The 22,459-nt window shown below is 35.2% G+C and overlaps 1 protein-coding gene across 3 annotated transcripts in view; it reads left to right on the top strand.

Moving 5' to 3' along the window:
- The window catches only part of PTPRQ (protein tyrosine phosphatase receptor type Q), a 242,907-nt gene that overhangs the window by 112,206 nt on the left and 108,242 nt on the right, over nt 1–22,459 (top strand). For 2 of the 3 annotated variants that reach the window (XM_070507246.1, XM_044747332.2), the window contains 5 exons: nt 771–1,061; nt 1,316–1,591; nt 1,953–2,104; nt 5,717–5,858; nt 8,767–9,036. In XM_070507246.1, coding sequence (XP_070363347.1) covers nt 771–1,061; nt 1,316–1,591; nt 1,953–2,104; nt 5,717–5,858; nt 8,767–9,036 — 1,131 coding nt within the window. Of the gene's footprint in view, nt 1–770; nt 1,062–1,315; nt 1,592–1,952; nt 2,105–5,716; nt 9,037–22,459 lie in introns of those variants that run through there. The other variant, XM_070507247.1, reaches the window with a different exon arrangement.

Here is a 22,459-nt window from a genome sequence, read left to right as displayed (position 1 = left end):
ATGATATTGACCTAAACTTCTGCTAAGAGCAGAATTCCATGTTCATTATCTGAGGACTATAAATCAACAGACACTATAACTATGAGGAATGAATGCATGCTTTCCTTGTTGTTGGAACAATCATTTAAATAGTTTACACGTCAATCAACAGAATAAGACAGGATAAAATATGTGGAGATATGTCTTTGGAGATTCTTTAGCAAAAATGCTTTAGTGCAATATGCGGTCAATATCATTTCAGGCATTCTTTAAATACAGATTTCTCTCAAGATTTTCACCAACCTACAATGTTTTATTAGTTATTATTATAGCATCATGAATAATACACACTTATTGTGCACTATTCCAGGTGAGAGATCCTAGATGACCTCATATGTGCAATAAAGATAAGCTTTAGAAGAAAGTAACTAAAAATATTTTTTAAATATTATACATTATCAAAATATTTAAATATCTGTGTATACATACACATTTCTGTATATATACACATCATAATATTCATATTATATGAAAGAAAAGCCAAGAGAATATTATATAAAACAACCCTCACACATAGTAAAGATGACAGGGCTTATTTTGAGTAATTTTTAATATAATTATTCAGAAGATATTTTGTAATAGATGATGTTTACCACATCTGCATTAAAATAATATGAGAGCCAATGATGTAATAGATGCCATTTCAACAGTTACCCTCCAGTTTGTGAATTTACTTAAATTTTATTTAGTGTGACTGACAATTTTTATATTTTGCACATTGCCTGTCATAGTACCTGAAGGGCTTGTCGGAAACTTGACTTACGAGTCCATTTCATCAACTGCAATAAACGTAAGCTGGGGCCCACCAGCTCAACCGAACGGTCTAGTCTTCTACTATGTTTCTCTGAGCTTACAGCAGACTCCTCGCCATGTGAGACCACCTCTAGTTACGTATGAGAGAAGCATGTATTTTGATAATCTGGAAAAATACACTGATTATATATTAAAAATCACTCCATCAACAGAAAAAGGATTCTCTGATACCTATACTGCCCAGCTACACATCAAAACTGAAGAGGATGGTAGGCTGGACCCTTTTATTGCCTATTAAGCAGATTGTTGGTGATCTCTTATTTATATTGCTTTCTGATAGAAAACATTAATCTTATCATTATATAGATTCTGGTTGTTCTTAGACTTTCAATAAACACAATAAGCTCTAAATTTCTTAAAATAATTATCTGCTAATAAAATTAAGTCCCATTATTATTAAAGCCTCTTCTTTTTAATGCTAATTCACTTTTGTTTCATTTAATATTCTTTTTTTCTTTTATAGTCCCAGAAACTTCACCAATAATCAACAATTTTAAAAACCTTTCCTCTACCTCAGTTCTCTTATCATGGGATCCCCCACTAAAACCAAATGGTGCAATAATAAGTTATGATTTAACTTTACAAGGACCAAATGAGAATTACTCTTTTGTTACTTCTGATAACTCTATAACATTGGAAGAGCTTTCACCATTTACATTATATAGTTTTTTTGCTGCTGCAAGAACTATAAAAGGACTCGGTCCTTCCAGTATTCTTTTCTTTTACACAGATGAGTCAGGTAAGCCAGAATCCATATTTCTTCAAATGATTTCTGTTGAAGCACTTGCTCTCTCTTTTTAAGGAACAGCATGGAAAATTATTGATTGTCTACTAAGTGACCGGTTTACAATTATCCATCTACTTTGCTGAACGTTCTTTTTTTAGCTTGAGCTTCAAAACAAAGTGTCTATTTAAAGCTGATTTGGAAGTACTGAGTTCCAAGTACAAAAACAAAATAACTTATGCCATTTATTTCTGAAATTAAAACACGATCACTTTATAAATCTTTCTTAACTATTGCCTTCGAGAAGCTAGAGTCACGATGATATTTTTACGCTAAAATGTTATGAATATAAGTTTTATAATGTGTCTTCCTGCAGTGCCTTTAGCACCTCCTCAAAATTTGACTTTAATCAACTACACTTCAGACTTTGTGTGGCTGAAATGGAGTCCAAGTCCTGTTCCAGGCGGTATTGTTAAACTATACAGTTTTAAAATTCATGAACATGAAACTGACACTGTATTTTATAAGGTAGGTTGATTATAACAGTCTATGTTTATTTCAAAAATTCAGAAATTGAAGTAAAATCTTTTGACATACAGGGGGAAAATGGATTGCTTTAAATTAAACAAGGGCTATCTTTTAAGAATATCTTGTTTGTTTCCTACAATTTAAAGATGCTTGTGGAAAAGGCAGAAAACATTTGTCGGATATGGAAACTGAATAATTCGTAGGGTGAATTACTTAGAATTTGTAACTTCTAGATATCTACCAGTTAGGAAATAATTGCACTGTTTTGTTAATTTTGGAAAGTATATAGTAAATTTTTTCAGGCTGTTTAAAACTTGTTATTAAATATAATAGATTTCTGTTTGTTGTTAGAAGTACCAAGTGAATGTTTTTAACCTTTTCAGAAAAGTGTTTATACTGATGATCTCTGATAGGATATTCTCCCACACCAATTGGTCTTTTAAGATATATTATTCTTTTCCTTTCAATGCTAATTAGTTGTAATGCTAAACACCCTTCCCCTCCTCCATTTTTAGGTTCCAGAACTAATGAAAAATATCCAAAGAACTGATATAACAACAGGTCTCAAATAAACATGTGCGATTTCTAGCATTTAATTGCCAAAATATCTTATAGTTAACTGACATTTATTTAAGAAGATGCTCTTATTTTTTTTCCAAAGGAAAATGGAGTACGTTATGGAATGTTCTTATTTAGTTACAGCAAGAAGAGTGCAAAAAATCTGCAGTAAACATTGTCTCCAATATTATATGCATTACAATTTATTACTGATGGTAAATCATTTTTATAGCATGTGTAGCTTACAAAGTGAATAGTAAAAATTAAAAGCAGTGATTAAGGTTATGTCATAAGGAACAGTGACTTTCTTTCTGGAAATCAAGATATTACTTTAAAATCTGATAGGCTCATGGGGCTGGCCCCGTGGCCGAGTGGTTAAGTTCGCGCGCTTCGCTGCAGGCGGCCCAGTGTTTCGTTGGTTCGAATCCTGGGCGTGGACGTGGCACTGCTCATCAGACCACGCTGAGGCAGCGTCCCACATGCCACAACTAGAAGGACCCACAATGAAATATACAACTATGTACCGGGGGGCTTTGGGGAGAAAAATAAAATCTTAAAAAAAAAAAAAATCTGATAGGCTCAGTAGAATTTGAATTATATTACTCAGTAAATGCAGACTCTGTTTCTCAGAAGTGTGAAATTACATTAATGACACTAAGTCTCTAGCCCTCTAATATCTGTCCGTGGAATAATCTTAACATTTTCCAATTTTTTATTTGCTTTGTCTGTGTGGGTCACTGGGAAATAGATATCCAAAGGGAAAAAGGAATAATTTTCTTCGTGTAATCACATTTTTAGGATAATCCTGTCTGTGTATTGGAGAGTGGGTGTGGATGTGTGATCTGTTCCCCTTAGAACAGTGATCAACATCCACACCGTTAGCATAGTGGTCAGTCAAGGGCTCTGGCATCAAGTTACCCAGGTTAGAACTTTCTCTGAGACCCACGGTGCTGTGCTAGGGCAGTTGCTTAGCTTCTTGTAACTCAGTTTCTTCAAGTGCAAAATAGGAGTTATAAGGATGCACACATTAAAAAGTGAGGATGCTAAAGTGAAATCTATGTAAAGCATTTAGAACAATCCTTGACATATGATAACTGTGGTAGATGTTGTTGTTGTTGTTATACATAGTTAAAGAAAAGAGCAACAAAATCCAGCCAGCATTGTAATAGGGCTAAGCATGAAATGAGTATACACCTTTACCTGAGTATGACAATGTTATATTCTAAGATTTTTAGACATTCTATTTTCTCAATAGAAATGCTACCATTAAAATTCCAGTTGTAGAAAAAAATATCTTTACACCATAAAGTATTAAATAATTTATTTTTGGAGTGGAGGGAGTAGTTTTTCTTTAAAATCTACTACTTTTGGTTACTCCATTTTATATCTGTTTTCTCTTTCATCAATTTTGATAGTCTTATTTTCTTTCAAATTCCTTTAAATGTATTCTCATGCCATCTTTTTCCTTTCTTAAATCTAGTTTACTTTCCTCCCTCTGTTTAGCTTTCTCTCAGTGTGTTATCCTATTTTCCTTTCCATGTTTTCATCTACCTCTATGTCCCAACTATCAGTTTCTATTATTTGTTTCTTTGTATCCTTTCAAGTTATATGTGGGTTTGTGCAGGCAGGATAATTCCAGAACCACTGGCAATGTTCCTGCCATCCCAGTCAATCCAGTGTGGTCCACACGGAGATCATTCAGATCCAGGTCTGCTGGTATCTCAGGTCAATTACACATTTTGAAAGAAATGATTTATTTAGTAAAACATTTTTGTAAATATGTTGGGAAATATTCCTCATTCATGTCTCCCTCTTACACCTTACTCTTGCATAAATCTGTTCACTATCCAACAAGCTACTCTGACACTTTTCATCATAATCTGTTGAGTTCAGTCATTTCTCTGGGTACTAGCCCTTTCTCACCAAAATCAAAATTTATCTGCTTTGTGTTTAATTTCTTCTCAGTGAGCAGTTGTTTATGGATTTCTCTAATTAATATGAAAATTCCTTGATGACAAGGACTGTGTCTTACATATCTTTGTAATTTCCTGGTTATCTAACAACATGCTTTGTAAACAGTAAGTGTGAAAGAAGGAAAGGAATTAGCGTAACAGTGGGTCCCTAAAGTATGTCAATAACTTGCAAGAGATTAATGTAAAATGCAATTCTACCTGTAAGCGCCCTGAGAGTTAGTATTCTTTCTAAATTTCTACTACTGAAAGGTTTAATAAATAAATCAAAGAGGTTTATATTTGGGGTCAGATATAATGCAATATTCTCAACATTGTACCACATAGGAGATTGTCTTCTCTTTCTATAAAGATAACTGATTAATCTTAACTGCTGTCTTGGTTGGACAATTACCTTTGAATGAAGACTTTATACTTAATGGTAAAATTTTCTGTAAGAAAGCATATCTTTTCTTGGGCAACTGTGATAATTGTTTTGTTCTTTTTCTCATTTTCCTGAGAGACTAGGTTAAATTAGAAATTTAAGAGTTGTCTGGGAAAACTCATAATTTAAGTTTCATAGGAGCAGAGATTTTATTTGATTCACTGCTATATTCCCAGTGCCTAGCATACAGAGGTTGATGAATAAACTAATTTACATATAAATAACATTCTATATGTTACTGGGTATTTAAAAATGAATTCAGATGAATTCAAGAAAAATCAAGTATTGCTGACCATCTAAAAGTTGGATTTAAACTGGGGACTTTAATTTTAGCAAATTTAAAGGAAGTAATCAGGATGTAATTCCAAGTAAGAATCTGGGAGGCCAAAAAAAGACCAAAATGCTCTAGCTTTTAAAAAAATGGCAATTAAGAGATTCTTCAAGGTTGAGAGGGTGCCCAGTTCATCCTTATATCATCAGCTGAGCACACTCTGTGGCAGCAAATCATGTTTAGTATTTGTTTTCATTAAAAATGCCTGTGCTTATTAAGTCACAGGTTAAACATAGAAGGCATAACTTTGATGTAATAAAATATTTCTTCCAGTTACAGACAAATCTTTGATGATGCATTGTGACTAAGAATTTTTTTCTGCTTTTCAGAACATTTCAGCTTTTCAAACTGAAGCCAAACTTGTTGGGCTCGAACCAGTCAGCACCTATTCTGTCAGCATATGTGCCTTTACGAAAGTCGGGAATGGCAATCAGTTTAGTAACGTAGTAAAATTCACAACCCAAGAATCAGGTTAGACACAGTTTTTTGATCTAAAAATGTTTCATTTTGTGTTTAACACTTTTCCCTTCCCTTTCTCCCTTTATGTGATAAAATATCATTATTTAATAGTTCATTCAAAAGGAAGTCAAATTTTAATGCTTTAAGGCTGGGCTGGGTCTTGTTATCTTCAATCAAATCTCTATATATTTACATACACACAATTTTTCCTTTCGAACCGGGGAAGTTGAAATAAAAGACTAGTTTAGGAACAAAGTAGGCTTCTAGATATCTGTGAAAATTACCTAATTCTTAGTACCATCTGAGACAGCTTGGAAAAAGAGGGAGAAATGAACCAGTAGTCACTTTTAACAGGTTGACTGATATTTTCATGAAACAATGTCTATGATTTTTTAAAGAAGATGAGTTGTGACATTTGAAGACTACTAGTCACTAGGGAAGCCTATACTTTCCCATAGTCCATTTGTAATATGTGGAGGGGACCATGAAGACTATGCAATACCATTGGTCTAATTAAACAACTTTTCTGCATGTCGTGTACATGCCATAGTTCACCTTTGCTGTGTACTGAATAGTTTTCGTTTGGACCTATTTAATAGTGGCTTAAAAATGTACTGTTTCTTCTCTCGACCGGACTGTATGTGTAAAGGCAACTCTTCCTCCTTTTTTTTTGTGAATGAATATTGAATGAACACAAGATCCTATTCTAGTTATTTCTTCCCTGTACCACTAGATGCACTTCCTCTTGTTTTTAGCAAATCTCTAAATTGAAATGAGACCATTCACTGATAAATTAATCATTTTTGCATTAATTTATGAACACCTGAGACTTTTTTTCATAGCATGCCTATAAAACAGGCTAAGTAAATAGTATTTATACAGGATAAAGTGCATGCTCTGATGTCATCGTGTCTGAATTTGAACCCAAGCTCTGTGACTTACTAGTTGTATAAACTTGGCAAAGCCTCCTGTCTCCTCTGAGTCTCTATATCCTTAACTGAAAGGAAACACACATTAGAAGTAGCCACCTCATAAAGCTTTTGTGAAAAAATTTGAAAAGATCCATGTGAAGCACTTATTAGAATGTTGGACACAGTAAATGCTCAAAAAATACTACTGCTGCCCCTGTTCCCACATTACAAGTAAAGAAGCCATGATTCAGGCAGATTAGATGAAAAGGGCCAAGAAAATTAGTGGTAAAACTGAACTAGAACATCAACTTTCTGACCTCCAGTGAAGGGTAGGCATGGCTGTAGGAAATACTTATCATATATGAGTGATAGTATATAAAAATGTTAAACCTATAAAGAAAAAACATTTTAACATATCGAGTTAAGGAAAATCAAGGCTAATCTTTTAGACAGTGCTCCGTAAACCAATAAATATTTGTATCAGTAAAATAAAAATATGCCACAAAATTCTATGCTCTGATTGGTTAAATAAAATAAAATTTTCACCTCTAAGGGTTTAATATCAGCTGGTTAATTAATTGTGCTTAGGTTCACAGAGTCAGTGAAATCAATGTCCATAAAACCTAGGTTTATAAACTAAACAAATAAATTATCAACTGTCTCTTGTTAATGCATTTTGTGACTATATTGTTATAAGTTTTTGAAAATAAGGAAGCAAATAATTAATGATATTTAATTGCCAGAACCCTGGATTAGCCCAGAAGTGGTCTCTTCTTTAATTTTAAATGCCATACATATTGTAAATATTCTCTTTTACTTCTGATGCCTTTATCATCCAGTGGAAGAAGGATTTGTAAGATATAAATTTAGGCCAGAGGAGACAACTGTAAACAAGTCAAAAATTACTTGAGTATTCTTTTTTTTTTTAATGTCCAGAGTTTTTATTAGGGTTTCATTACATAGGCATGATTGCTTAAATCATAAATCATTGGCAGTGTGATTGACCTCAATCTCCAACTTCTGCTCCCCTCCCCAAAGTTGGGAGGTCCAACTGATATCACTTGGCTCAAAGCCCCAACCATCTAATCACATCTGAAACTATCTAGCAGCTCACCATGAGTCATCCCATTAGCATAAAACTTGAGTATTCTTTAGCTGTGTTTTGCATAACTACAGGAAGTTATTTCCTTTCACTGTTTATTATTTGTAATCCATGAACTGGCTGTATGCTAATTTTCCTTCTACCATCCTCTTTTTGCTGTAACAAGAAAAGCTATGCTAACATTAGGGGACATTGGATAATCAGACATTTCCACGGGAAGAGCAGTCTCTGATCTGTAGTCCCTTTGGTGGGCTGGGATAGTGCTCTTCCACCAGGTCTACCAGGCATAGTAGAACTTTGAGAAGTTGGGTTACTTCCAACTCCATTCAGAGAGGATCTAGGAAAAACTGGGATGGCTTAAATCTTCCCTCTGATGACTTTTGAAAAGGTACTGAAGGATGAGGTCTTCACAATCCTTTTAAAGACACCATTCAAATATAAAAGCAAAACCCTTAAATTGGTTACGTGTTTCCTAGTACTGTTCGACCCAGATCTGCCACATTAGGGAGGCTCCTGCCTCTATGTTTTGAATAAAAAGTTTCCATAATATAGTACTGCTAAGACTACTGCTTTCTGATTAAGAGAGTAGGCTTCAACCACTGCCTGGGTTTGAGGCTACATAGTTTTTACAGAGGATTTGAGGATGTGATTGCTGCTTGGGCCTCAGAAAATATTCTGACTGGTTCAGTATTGTAAGGATTAACATGATAATGTCAAAAATGGGCCAACTGCCATTTGATTCAGCCTATATTAAGAACTTTTTGAGCACACATTGAAAGGTTGATATGTTAAATTCTTATTCTCTCTCTACTGCTAAACATGATTTTATCTAGCAATCACATAATTCAACCATTAATCTACTACATGTCTATAAATTTTAACTTTGGGCATTTGTTTATCTCTTAAGTTCCAGATGTTGTACAGAATATACAGTGTATGGCAACTAGCTGGCAGTCAGCTTTAGTGAAGTGGGATCCACCCAAAAAGGCAAATGGAGTAATTACGCATTATATGATAACAGTTGAAGGGAATTCTACAAAAGTCTCTCCCCAAGATGACATGTATACTTTCATGAAACTTCTTGCCAATACCTCATATGTGTTTAAAGTAACAGCTTCAACCTCAGCTGGTGAAGGTGATGAATGTACATGCAATGTCAGCACACTCCCTGAAACAGGTAACTGACGTGAAACAGGTAACTAACATGAAACAGGTAACTATTTGTGGACTATGTCATACATTTGTCAATACTATTTGTAGCACATTTATAAAGATATGAAGTACATGTAAAAAAATAACACATCCTTTTTTTTCTCATTTGTTACCTGAGTGCCAGTTGTATAGTACGTTGACCCCTCTCTACAAATTGGGAGATTGAAAGGAGAAAAACAGAGAGAAAATCTGATTCATTGTGTTTCCACAAATAACTATTTCTCGTTATGCAAACTCCAAACTTACTGGGTTATGTTTTACCATAATTTATAATAGGGAATGGATGTGTAAACTTTTTGGTATTTATCTCTTTTGCCTTAATTGATTTTATGGAATTCCAGATGTTTCCCTGAACTGTGTAGCTGGAGTGTCAGACTCACTTTCATCTATTTCCTTCTATACCAGCCTTTATCTTTTATATTATTTGAATAAAAATATACAGGTCACTAAGCTGTAGTCTACAAAGAAGAAAACTCTCATTCTTCCTAACAGCGCTCAATCCTATGTCATAATCTCCTTTATCCTTCTATCTCTTCCAGTATTGTAACTGCTCATATAAATGAAAACCTAATTCCTTCCTGGTAACACCACTTCCCTAGAGGCCCTCTGTAATAGGGACTGGGGGTATTGGCATAATTGTTTACCTCTGGCACATTTAAATCCTTTATCTTGTAAACATCTTTTAACCCCTCTTCTGTTTTGAAATCAGCATCACCTAATTTTACTAGTCTTTTCTATCCTTGAGGCTGTAAATCACATAACTTCAAGACATGGTGTATCTTCTCCTTGCTTTCAGCATCCTTTCCTTCTCGTCCTTTTCAGACTTCAGTGGAATGGATGCCTTTTAAAACACCTGTCTCTTTCTCCTTATATCTCAAGTCAGGTCACTGTGACTCATCTTCCAGGAGATTCCGAATTCTGAGAGGATTTCACTGTTTTGTTTTGCTAGATGCTGGCTCATGAATATTGCTAGAAAAAATAGAAATGGTTCTACCTGCTTAGCTGTAAATTCACCGTCTCTAACTGTCCCAGCTGCTCCACATCTTCTAGCCATTCCTTGTTTACACTTTATCAGTTTTTCATAGGAAAACTCTGCTCTCATTCTGAACATCGTCTCCCCCCCATCATCCATATTTGATGTTATTATTCATTTTACTGATAACATCAATGATACTGATTTGCTCTCCTTCATAATTTACTCATATCGTTATTTATGCTCTCCAGATATCCTCTCTCAGGGTCTCCTCCAGAGCATTACTCCATCAGTATGCTTTCTCCTGCATTTTATCCTTTTTCTCTCTCTCCTGCACACACACACACACACACACACACACACACACACACCAATTGTTAGAAAATTTCAACTGAGGACCTGTTGGCATATCAATCCCAAATTTATTCAAAATGAAATTTATGTTATGTGAATACTTCTCTTCCTCACTTTTCTAAGCTTGTTCTTGATAATCAATTAGGCCCCAAGCTTCACAGTTTTCTGTCATTCTTTCCCCATCTCTCCTATATATAATCTGATTTTATCAATTCAATTCCTGTAATGGCTCTGCAATTTACCCCTTCTTCTCCAATTTGGCTGCTCCCGTTGGATATCAGACACTTGCAGTTTCCAATAATAATATACTAAGTAAGCCTTATCACCCACACGAACCTGGCCTGCCCATCAGCCTCTTTTTTCTACCTACTTGCTTTGATTGAATTGGCTCTAATATAGAATTTAGAGCACTTATGCATTGGTGGTTGAAGTTTATTATCTAAAGTATATGGATAAGACATGTAGATTTGGGTATCTGAAGTATAGAAGTGATAATGAAAGGCACAATGTGTAGGAGACAGCCAAGAATACTCCACATGTTTGATTTATTCTCATTGTCTAAAAAATGGATCCCAGAATTCATCACTAATTAGAATCTGGCTTCTGTCTAGCTTTTCATTCTTATGTCCCTCAGCTACATCTCTTTGTATAGCCAACGCCTCTAGCCAAACTTCATTTATTCAACACAAAAGACTTCATCTATTCAACTCAGAAAACACTTATTAAGCACAACTATGGACTAATAATTGATTAGATTCTCTTATTTAAACATACCCAACACGTTTTCACCATTAGAATGCTTTGCTTCCTTTTTTAAAATTTTCAATAACATGCTAAGCTTTAAAACTACGGATTGCTTCACTTCAGCCCAGAACTGCTGTTATCATAGCCTCAAGAGGGGAAGCCCCAGAATCTGTACTTTTAAGCATGACTCCAGGTAATTTTAATGCCCCGTAGATTTGGGGAAATACAGGAGAAGATTACCAGGGAACTTCGACGGCAGGTGATATGTAGCAGTGAGGGCAGGCAAACAGTGTCAGAGAGGTCTAGAAAAGGGTGACAGGTGTTTCCCCAGTGGGTGGGCAGCAGATCATTGCTATACAGAGTCTGGGAGAAGGAAATATGCTCAAATCCAGGCAGGTGGTCCACATCAGGGTGGTCTAGCACCAGGTAAAATGGTCTTGATCGCTGGATGGGATCTGAGTCTTAGAAAACTGGGGAATAAAAGACAGGACAATAATTCTGAAATAAATGAGAGGTTCAGGACTCTAAAAACAAGGCTGAGGACTTATTATTGAGTTCACTGGTACTCAAGGTGACTGCTTAGTCACAAGAGTGAAGCAGAAGTTCGTTTGGTGGAACTGAGACACATAATGAAAGCAGCAATATGCCCTTGTTGTAGAGTGCTTGAACTTAAGGTGCAGGTCTTTGTAAAAAAACTCCTTTAATTAAGGATTTGAATTGGATCTGAATTCAGGATTAAAAAGATCACATAAGTGGAGACCGAAGGGATTCTAATTCAATGAATTAGGCAGATACTAGACATATTGTATTGTACTGTGCACTCTGTTACCGCTGAAGACCGGTGTTTCTCAAAGTTTGGACTTCCGACTCCCTGAGTCAGAATGCACACCTCTGAGGCCCTACTCCAGACCTATGGAATCAGAATCCGGAAATTAAGACTCACAAATCTTCACTTAAACAAGATAGGTGGGTAATACAGTGCCGAAATTTGAGAACTGCCCTATTCCTCTGTAAACTCTTTGCTAGTGAGGACTCTTACCTTATTTGTTTTGATTTTGCTCACAGTTCCTAGCAGAGAGCCTGGGGCATTATAGGCACTCAAATGTTTGTATAAGAAAGAAGTAAGTTTTCTTAAGTAATTCATCATTTTTCATAAGGGTTTTTACTCCATTGCAACATAGCATTTCTGCATTTCCATCAGGCAAAATTATAGATATGTTCTCGCAGGTTAATGTAAAAGTTCTTTTTTTTTTTAATTAAGGAGAGTCATTCATATTAAACATGAGTATTAATTGCTGCTTCAAAAATATTTAAATATTTTTTCATCTTTAAAATTGTTTCAGGTCTAGTATGCGATTATATTTATGATTACAATCTTACTAGGTAAATAATTTGTTTTCATCTTGGTTCACATGAATTGTTTGTTGATGAGACATTAGTAAGAACTGGAGCTTCATTGTTCAGAATGAACAGTTTTATAGCTGTTGCAAACTTCTAATTTATGGTGGTCTAAGATTAGTCACAGAGTATAGTCAGCTCTGAGTCACTGACTCTGTACTTATTTTTGACATAAAGTAAAATCAAATTTGGCTCACTCTCTCACTGCCTAGTGTCTGACTTTAACATTCCTTCCTGGGATTATTGGGTGTTTTTTTCAGTGTAAACTCGGTCATATCTGGGCACAGTTAAACATACCTCATGACAATTGAATTTATGAGGAGATTAGTGTTTGCTGTCTAAACTGGTTCCATTGTCACAGTCAGACATGTTGGAATAGGGCAAAGAGAGATGAAGGCCCCAAAGCTTGGTTCTTTTAACAGCTTTTTATGTCAAAATATATCACATGTACCAATAAAAATATTACAGCAAGTTCATGTGCTTGCAAGACAATTTTAGAATTTCAAATTAGTTCAAAACACACTCATTTATCCATATTATTTTCAAATCTTAGTCGATGTGGTGATTTAATATTGAGTTTTAGAAACTTATTCTTTGTTCTGGAAGATAATTTTACAGTTTGGATTTATTCAAAGCTCTTTCAAGTTCAGTAACTTAAAATCACAAGAGAAAAACAAGTTAAATCCCTCAGTTGCCCAAAACTTAATTGAAAGAAAGTGAAATATGCAGTTGTGGTTTTTAGGAATGTTCTTTTCAGCACTGATTTCTTTATTAGCTTTTTGTCCAATGGGAGGTATCAGCCACCTGTAAGGACCCACTGGGTATCCACTCAGCTGGCTAATATATTAATGGTCCAGTGTGATTGAATGAGAATGTGTTGTTTCCCTTTATTTCGCCTACTTTTGCTTCTTTTAAATATCCCTGTGTTGTTTCATAGCATTTATGTAAACTCGCAATCCTTCTGCAAAGCCTTGAGCACCATTCCCCTAAGAACTATTTAAGAAATGTATTTGTTATGCTCTGTGTTAGGATTTCTATTTTGTGGACCTCTCTGGGCAGTGCAGTGATGACTGGACAAACTTTGATTATGATTAAATCTGATCTTCATTCACCAGCTTATTTTTTTAATGAAATATTTATATCACTTGTGAGAATTCATACCATTCTTCAGTACCATTTAATAGATGGAATGTGGGTGGTAGAAGCGTTTCTCAGGGTTGCAAATGAATGCACTAATTCCTAAGTTCACTTTTCCCTTTGTCTGCATGCCACTTAACGTTGCCTCCTCACCCATCTCCTCAGTTGAGATGAGAAGTCAAACATGCAGGAAAATTGCATGATCTTGTTTGTTCTTCAGCAAGTGAATTGACACATCCTACTTACCAGTTAATAATTGCTGACAGCACAAAAGCCATATCACAGTTGCCTGTCACAGACACAGATTAGAAAGAAGGAGCTATTAGCATTGCTACTCATTGAAATTCAAGTATTTTACAAAATATTTTTCATACAAACTTAAGTGTCAAATATTATACTTTTCTTAAGAGTAAACATCGGATGGGAAGTATCTTGTTTATACTTGTAGTGTGGCGAAGCTCTGACCAATATATTCTTGTTTATCCATATGATGTACCTGCTCTGCGTTTGGGCTTCAAGACTGAAGTTTGAATCTTGAGTGGCATTAGTGATGTCTGCTCTGCACATGAAAACGACTCCACTATTATTGTAAAGACATAGCCAACAAATATAAAGCAATTAAATACAAACCTACATAAATATGTTAGCCAATTTTATGGATTGAGGGTTGAATCAAATAGGAATTCAGGAGAAACGTATTTTGTTGAAGGCTCTGTTGAAGAGGTGGAACATAAAGTGGATGTTGCTCCTTGGTTGCTTCAGAATTGTTCACACAATTGCTTCATAGTCTACTGGGCTTAGACTAATCGTAACAGTAACTAATCGGAACAGGATCATATGATCTTGAAGTTTGATTTTCTTAGACAGGTACACTAACGTTTACTTAGATGATCCAATATATGTCAATAAAGTAGCCAAGTTTTTAAAATGCATTTTATTGTTGTTCTTCAATATACTATGAGAAGATGTCAGTTGTGCACATCAAAATTTTTTTTTAAAGATTGGCCCTGAGCTAACATCTGTTGCCAATCTTTGTTTTCCTTCTTCTTCTCCCCAAAGCCCCCCAGTACATAGTTGTATATTCTAGTTGTAGGTCCTTCTGGTCGTGCTATGTGGGAGGCCACCTCAGCATGGCCTGACCTGATGAGCAGTGCCATATCCACATCCAGGAGATGAACCAGCGAAACCCTGGGCCAGCCAAGCAGAGCACAGGAACTTAGCCACTCTGTCATGGGGCCAGCCCGAAGATTTTTTTTTATTTGAGCTATCTTAGATGGTGAGGGTTAGGGAGATCTGAAGATTATGGGTAGGCTAAAGCGTTCATGGTAAGCTACCCTATGCCACCATCACTATTAAGGAAAACAGTGAGATTAATAGATAAAAGAGAGTGAAAAGGAATTCCAAGATACAACAAGAGAAAACACACAGTGGAATAAAGGAATGCAATATTCCTTTACATTGAAATGTAAAGGGGAATTGGAATGTAATATGTAGTACAAGGGGTCAGGCTGAGATGGAAGCCTGACTAGAGCAGAGGGTATTGTAGTGGAAGGAGTGTAGGATGGGAGGTTGAATAACTACAGTGGACCTTACTCCGCCCTTAGTTTTGTGTAATTGTAGCACAACTTTGGATGTAATATAATCGAAAATTTGGAACTGCTAAATTTAGAGTAGGAAACAATGTAACTCTAAAAATAGTGATTGTCTTTTGGCTGGTTTCCTAAAACTCTTCAGTAATTTCTTTAGATGGAGAAGGATTTTTTCATTATATATTTATTAGCCTCCCAAGTCACAAAGAATAAAATCCACGGTCATTTCAGTGGCCCCCTAGGCCCTTTTTCAAGCCAGCATTCTCTTCCCTACTTATGTATATGTCTCCTCCACCATATATTCAAATTTATCCTCAAATGCCATCTCTTTAAAGCGAATCTGACTTATTTATGATTAAACCTCCTTCCAGCTAGAATTTTCTACTCCCCTTTCTTGATTTACTTTTCTCTATTATGTGTGTCGTTGTCTATGGATCATGCTCCACGAAGACAGGGATTTTCTTTGTGTACTTCATACTATTTCCAGTGCCCAGAAAAGTGTCTAGCATACAGTGATACCCAACAAATATATTAGGAAAGAATGAATGAATCAGTCAATCAATGTACAGGCCTAGAACAGTGATAGGCACACAGTAAACACTCAGTGTGCATACTTTGGATGCCTTAAGTAGAGATTTTGAGCCTCAAAATTATTTTTAGACAATTATGCGGGAAAATATCTAAGAAAGGCATGTGTTCCGGGAATATATTTTTTAATTAAACTTTTTATTTTGAGATAGTTTTAGATTCACATGCAGTTATAAGAAATAATACAGAGAAATACAGTGTTTCCTTTAGCCATCTTCCCCCAGGGTAACATCTTGTAAAACCATAGTACATTATCACAACCACCATATTTATATCGATTCAATCAAAATAGAGAACATTTCCACAAGAATAATCCTTGATGTTGCCTTTTTATGGCCACACTCAATTCCTGCCCACCCTCCTTGTACCTTCCCTCGTCTTAACCCTCTGACTACCACTAATTTATTCATTTTCTATAATTTTGTCAAAGAACGTTATATAAATGCTTTGTGTGTGTGTGTGTTGATTGACCTGTTCATGAGATTTTCTCTTTTAGCTTATTAATATGGTGGATTACATTGATTGATTTTCGAATACAGAACAAGCCTTTGGTCTCTGGAATCAGCCTCACTTGATCATGGTGTACTTTTTTTTTTAATTGAAGTATAGTTGATGTAAAATATTATATTAGTTTCAGGTGTATAACATAGTGATTCGACATTTATATACATTACAAAATGATCACCACAGTAAGTCCAGTAACCATCTGTCGCTGTACTAAGTTCTTACAAGATTACTGACTATATTCCCTGTGCTGCACATTACATCCCTATGATAGTTATTTTATAACTGGAAGTCTGAACTTCTTAATCCGCTTTACGTATGTCACCCAACCCCTCTCCCTCTCTCTGGCAATGATCAGTTTGTTCTCTGTATCTATGAATCTGTTTTTGTTTTGTTTGTTTTGTTTTTTAGGTTCCACATATAAGTGAAATCACACAGTATTTGTCTTTCTCTGTCTGACTTATTTCACTTAGCATAATGCCCTCAGGAACCATTCCTGTTGTCACAAATGACGAGATTTCATTCGTTTTTATGGCCGAGTAATATTCCACAGTATGTACATACACCACATCTTCTTTAACCATTCATCTATCAATGGATACTGAGGTTGCTTCCATATCTTGGCTACTGTAAATAACGCTGCAATGAACATAGGTGTGCATATATCTTTTTGAATTAGTGTTTTTTTTTCCTTTGGGTAAATACTCAGAAGTGGAATTACTGGATCATATTGTGGTTCTGTTTTTAATTTTGTGAGGAGACTTATTTTCTATAGTGGCTGCGCCAATTTACCTTCCTACCAGCAGTGCACAAAGGTTCCCTTTTCTTCTCATCCTCATCAACACTTATTTTTTGGTTTCTTTTTGATATGGTTGTTCTAACATGTGTGAGGTGACATCTCATGTGGTTTTGATTTGCATTTCCCTGATGATTAGTGATGTGGAGCATCGTTGCATGTGTCTGTTGGCCATCTGTGTGTCTTCTTTGGAAAAATATCTATTCAGGTCCTCTTCCTATTTTTTAGATAAGATTGCTTGTTTTTTTGATATGGAGTTGTATAAGTTATTCATATATTTTTGATGTTAACTCCTTATCAGGTGTACTATTTGCAAATATTGTCTCCTATTCAGTAGGTTGTCTTTTTGTTTTACTGATGGGGCATACTTCCTGTTACATATTACTTATTTCTCTTTACCAATATTTTGTTAAGGATTTTGCATCTATATTCATGAGGGATATTGGTCTATAGTTCTGTGGGGTCTTTTTTTCACTGTCTTTGTTTAATTTTGGTATCAGGGTAATACTATCTTCATCATATGAATCTCTTCTAATTTCCTGAAGAACTTGTATAGAAGTAGTGTTAATTCTTCTTTAAACATTTGATGGAGTCCTCCAGTGGTAATATTTGGGCCAGGAGATCTACTTTGGGGGAATTTTAAAGTTATGTTTAGGGGGCCAGCCCCATGGCCAGGGGGTTGAGTTTGTGTGCTCTGCTTTGGTGGCCCAGAGCTTTGCCAGTTCGGGTCCTGGGAGCAGACCTAGCTGAGGCCAAGCCATGAGCAGACCAAGCCATGCTGAAGCGGCATCACACATAGCAGAACAGAAGGACCTACAACTAGCATATACAACTATCTACTGGGGCTTTGGGAAGAAGAAGAACAACAAAAAGAGGAAGCAAAAAGTGGTACTTCTAAATAATCCATTTGCCAAAAAGTCTCAAGAGAAATAAAGAAATATCATAAACTAAAATGCATGGAAATGTATTGAATTGATATGAAATGAAAATACAATATATCAAAATGTGTGGAACAGCTAAAGCAGTGAAGAGAGGCAAATTTATAGCACTAAATGTATACTTCAGAAAAGAGGAAACATCTAAGGTCAATAATCTAAGCTCCTCCTTCCCTCCGGTAGAGTCTGGAAAAAGAAAAGGAAGATAAACTGAAAGCATGCTGAAGGAAGAGAATAATGAAAATAACAGAAATTGATGAAATTGAAAATAGAAAAATGTAAGAAAAATCGATGAAACCAAGAACTGGTTCTTTGAAAAGGTAAAATTGACAAACCTCGGGCAAGCCTGACAAAGAAAAAAAGAGAGAAGAAACAAATTACCAATATTTAGGAATGAAACCACTACAGACATTGCAGCCATCAAGGGGATAACAAGGGAATAATACCAACAACTCTACACACATAAGTTTTACATTGTAGGCAAATAAGTTCAGTCTTCAAAAAGCACAACTACCACAGCTCACCTAATATGAAATATGAAATAGATCATTTGAATAGCCCTATAAATATTAAGGACATTAAATTTTCTAATGGTTTGTTTTGATACCACTCTAGTAGAGAAAGGAAGGGCAACTGCTTGGTGGTGGTAGAAATCCAGGTTCCCCACTCAGCCTCTGTTGACACCCAAGGAGAGGAGGATGCTGGGTAGACATGGGAAAGAGAGCTGCTCCACCCAGGAGGCCTCCTGGCCCTGGCTGGGAAGGGTAGGAGTGCTTCATTACTACTCTCCATATGTTCTCCACTGTCATCGTGGAGGGATCTTGTTACCTCTGAAAAGGGTGAAAATGCTGACTCACTATTTTGCTTTCTCTGACTTTCCTCTATCAAGGATAGTTGGGGTACCTCATTACTGCCTAGTGAGGGCAAAAGACTAGATTTCCCATTTGACTTTTGCTGTTGGGGGCCACAGATTTTTCCTGTGGTTTTTGAGTAGAGCTCTTATTGTCTAAAAGTTTTCTGTCTCGCTAGGCTACGCTGCTTTTTTGGCTAAAGAGAGCAAGCTTTTACTGGGACTTCTTTTGTCTGAGCTGGTTGGCATTTCTAGATTGCTGGCTTCTGGTCTACATAAGGTGAAAAGAAATCCCAGAGAACTCACCACTGGGTTTTTTCTTGGGTTCTGAGTTCCCCAGTAGCTCTGCCTTCTTCCACCTTTTAGAGTCTTTTTATACTTGTTATATTTAACGTCCACTGTTTTAGTTGTACTTAGAGGGGGGAATAGGGAGAATACATCTGCTCCATCTTCCTCAAAGCAGAAGTCCATTCATGGGGGTATTTTTAATAGCATGCATGGTACCCTTTTTATCCATCTATTTAAGATCAAGTTATTTAATAAATGTGTTAGGAACTATTGGGAAGAGTATGGTGAAACAAATTTATTTCTTGTGCTTTTAAAGTTTAGAATAATATAATTTTAGATTTATATTGGATCTCAGAGATAATCTCATTCAGCCATTTCACTTTGCAGACATGAAATGAAACACAGAAGTGAAGTGCTTACTAAGTGCGGTGCAACTAATTATTAGCAGAACTCTTACTAATGTATTATGATGCCCATCTTACCTTAGAAAATCAACACATCGTTAGTGTTCATTGGAATTAAAATAGTTTTGTTCCATTATTTCACAATATAGAGTCAATGTACAGTGGGGAAATTCAGGTCCATTATACAAATTTCCTCATTAATTTGTACAGATATATTTATGATGTGACTATATACATACTTTTGTCCAAATATTGATAAAATTCAGGAACACTAAACTTCTACTATCTTATATGTGTTTCACCTATAAAACTGAAAATATTTTGAATTAATATAAGATCTATAACATACTGAATCCATTCTGGGAAATGTTTAAAGTTCCTAGACACATATCACATTTTTTATCCTGGATCAGTTCCAAAAGTATAACGTTTGCTATTATGAAATTGTCTTAGGTATCAAATTCTAAATTATAAATTTAAAAATCCTTTTAAATGTAATTCCTTTTGTAAAAAATGAATTTGGGTTACTCTGCATAATTCTCCTTGACCACATTGAAGCTCTAATACCTTTCATTAGGGGGACTCCAGGCAGCCTCTCTTTTCTTCATCCCAGCTCCAGCTAAAGCCAGCTTTATCAAGCAGCATTTTTATTAACTTATTTAGGAACTGGGGCATATCTTATTACCCTATTTTCCATTCCTGTCCTATGCAGCTGTAGCTGGTACTTTTCCTAACAGCCTTTACATATCAACCTCCCCCATCTCGCCCCATTTTTTTTTCTTGTTCTCTTTTACTTCCCTTTTTAAGTAAAGTAAGCATGTGTGTGTGCATGCAAAAGCCCTCTTCTTTCTGGTAACCATAGTACTTGAAAGCTTCAGGAATGTGCCTGTTGTTTGTATGAGTTTATAAATGTCACAGAAAAACGTTTACCAATGATATAAAAACACTGAAATGTAAAATAAATGAGTTTTAATAATGGCATAATTTCTTAAATAATATTGCATTAACTTATACTCAATATAAAAATCAATGCAATATGCATATAAAGAAAAGGCTTTGCACAAATAGTAGGTTGTGCAAATTATTAACCTTGACTTAAAGAATTTCAAATGTTACAAGTTTCATGGTATACAGTAATGCAACTTTTTGGAAGGAAGCCATTTTATAAATATAAGACATGCATAAAGAGCAGCCAGCATAAGATTAAACACTTTAAAAATTCATATAGATTAACACTTCTTAGTATATTAACGTTATCATTGTAATTTGGATTTTCACCACCTATTATTCACTGCAACCTTGAATAAATCACCCATTTGTTCTGTGCCTGGATACCTTATTATGAAGAATTATTACTTTAAAAACAATTTGCAGTGTTAGGAAGATAACCAATATTATTCCATATGGATCACCATAATGAAATCTATACCAATGAAAGCATACATTAAAAATCAGTAGCCCAATTTTCTGAAGTTTATTACTAATTAAATTAGCCTATGTTAGATAAGAGTTTTTAAAAACCAAACCCCATTTTGTAATTTTTAAAAATGGAACTACATTAGTATTTGTTACATATGAGAGGTCGAACATTCTTAAAATTTTGACTTGAAATTTAAAATTAACTTTGTATTTAGGATATTATTTCAGAGAAATGGTTAACTGTATAAGACTTGCTCCCTGAAAGCTTGACAGAATGCTATTCTCAGTACTGTTAGGAAATTTGCCTGCAGATTAAACAGTTACCAAAACATAGCTGAAAGTAGTTTTTGACTTGGATTAATACGTAAGGCTTCCTTTCTAGTATGTATATATGAAAAATTCAATAAAGCTCACGATCATTTTTCTATTAATGTCTAGATTTCTAAGTATTAGCTAGAAAGTATTAGTGTCTAATATTTTAAATTTGTATATAAATGTACTATATGACTTATTTTGAATATTATTGCTACATTTTTATGGTAAAGCTTTTTTCTTTGCATCTTTTTATGTTTTTTACTTATGGGAAATTATTTTACATGCAGTGAAATGAACAAAAATTAAGTATACAATTCAGTGAGTTTTCACAAATACATACACCCCTGTATCACCACTCAACAATATATAGAACATCTCCATCTCCCACAGAAAGTTTCCCTGGACATCCACTCCCCAAGGCAACTGCTGTCCTGATTTCATTCAATGTACACTGGGTTCAGTTTTTCTTGAGCATATATATATATATACTCTTTTATGTCTGGTCTATTTCTTTCAACAAAATCGTGAAACTCATGCGATTGAGGGTTTCAGTAATTTGTTCTTTTTTATTGCTGAGTTGCTTTCCATCATATGAATATCCCATTATCTGTGTGTTTGTTTTCATTTGATGGACATATGGGTTGTTCCAAAGTGCGCATTAGGGATAAAACTGCTACATATTTTTGTATAAATCGTTTTCGTGGAATTGCTGGGTCATAGTCTATCTACATGCTTGTGTAACTGTTCAAGAAACTGACAGTTTTCTAAAGTGGTTATAGTAGTTTAAATACACGCTCAACAGCGATGTATGAGAGTTCTAATTACTCCGCAGTATCCGCGGAATTTGGTGTTTTCAGTCTTCTTCGTTTTAGACATTCTGGTAGGTGTAAAAGAATTCCTATCTCATTGTAAGTTTAATTTTCCTCTCAGTAATGGTGAATGATGTTAAATCCTTTAACATGGTTAGTGATCATTCAGATACAGGCAGTCTTTGCTTTACATGGTAGTGTACAGCCGTAACAATGACTGTAAAGCTGAATCTGTGCAAAGAAACCTTAATAACCAACGGGGAAAATTATGACTGTTCCATGATC

This window comes from Equus asinus, chromosome 4, assembly GCF_041296235.1.
Source record: "Equus asinus isolate D_3611 breed Donkey chromosome 4, EquAss-T2T_v2, whole genome shotgun sequence".
Classification (NCBI taxonomy): domain Eukaryota; kingdom Metazoa; phylum Chordata; class Mammalia; order Perissodactyla; family Equidae; genus Equus; species Equus asinus.
This window is presented reverse-complemented; position numbering and strand designations above follow the sequence as displayed.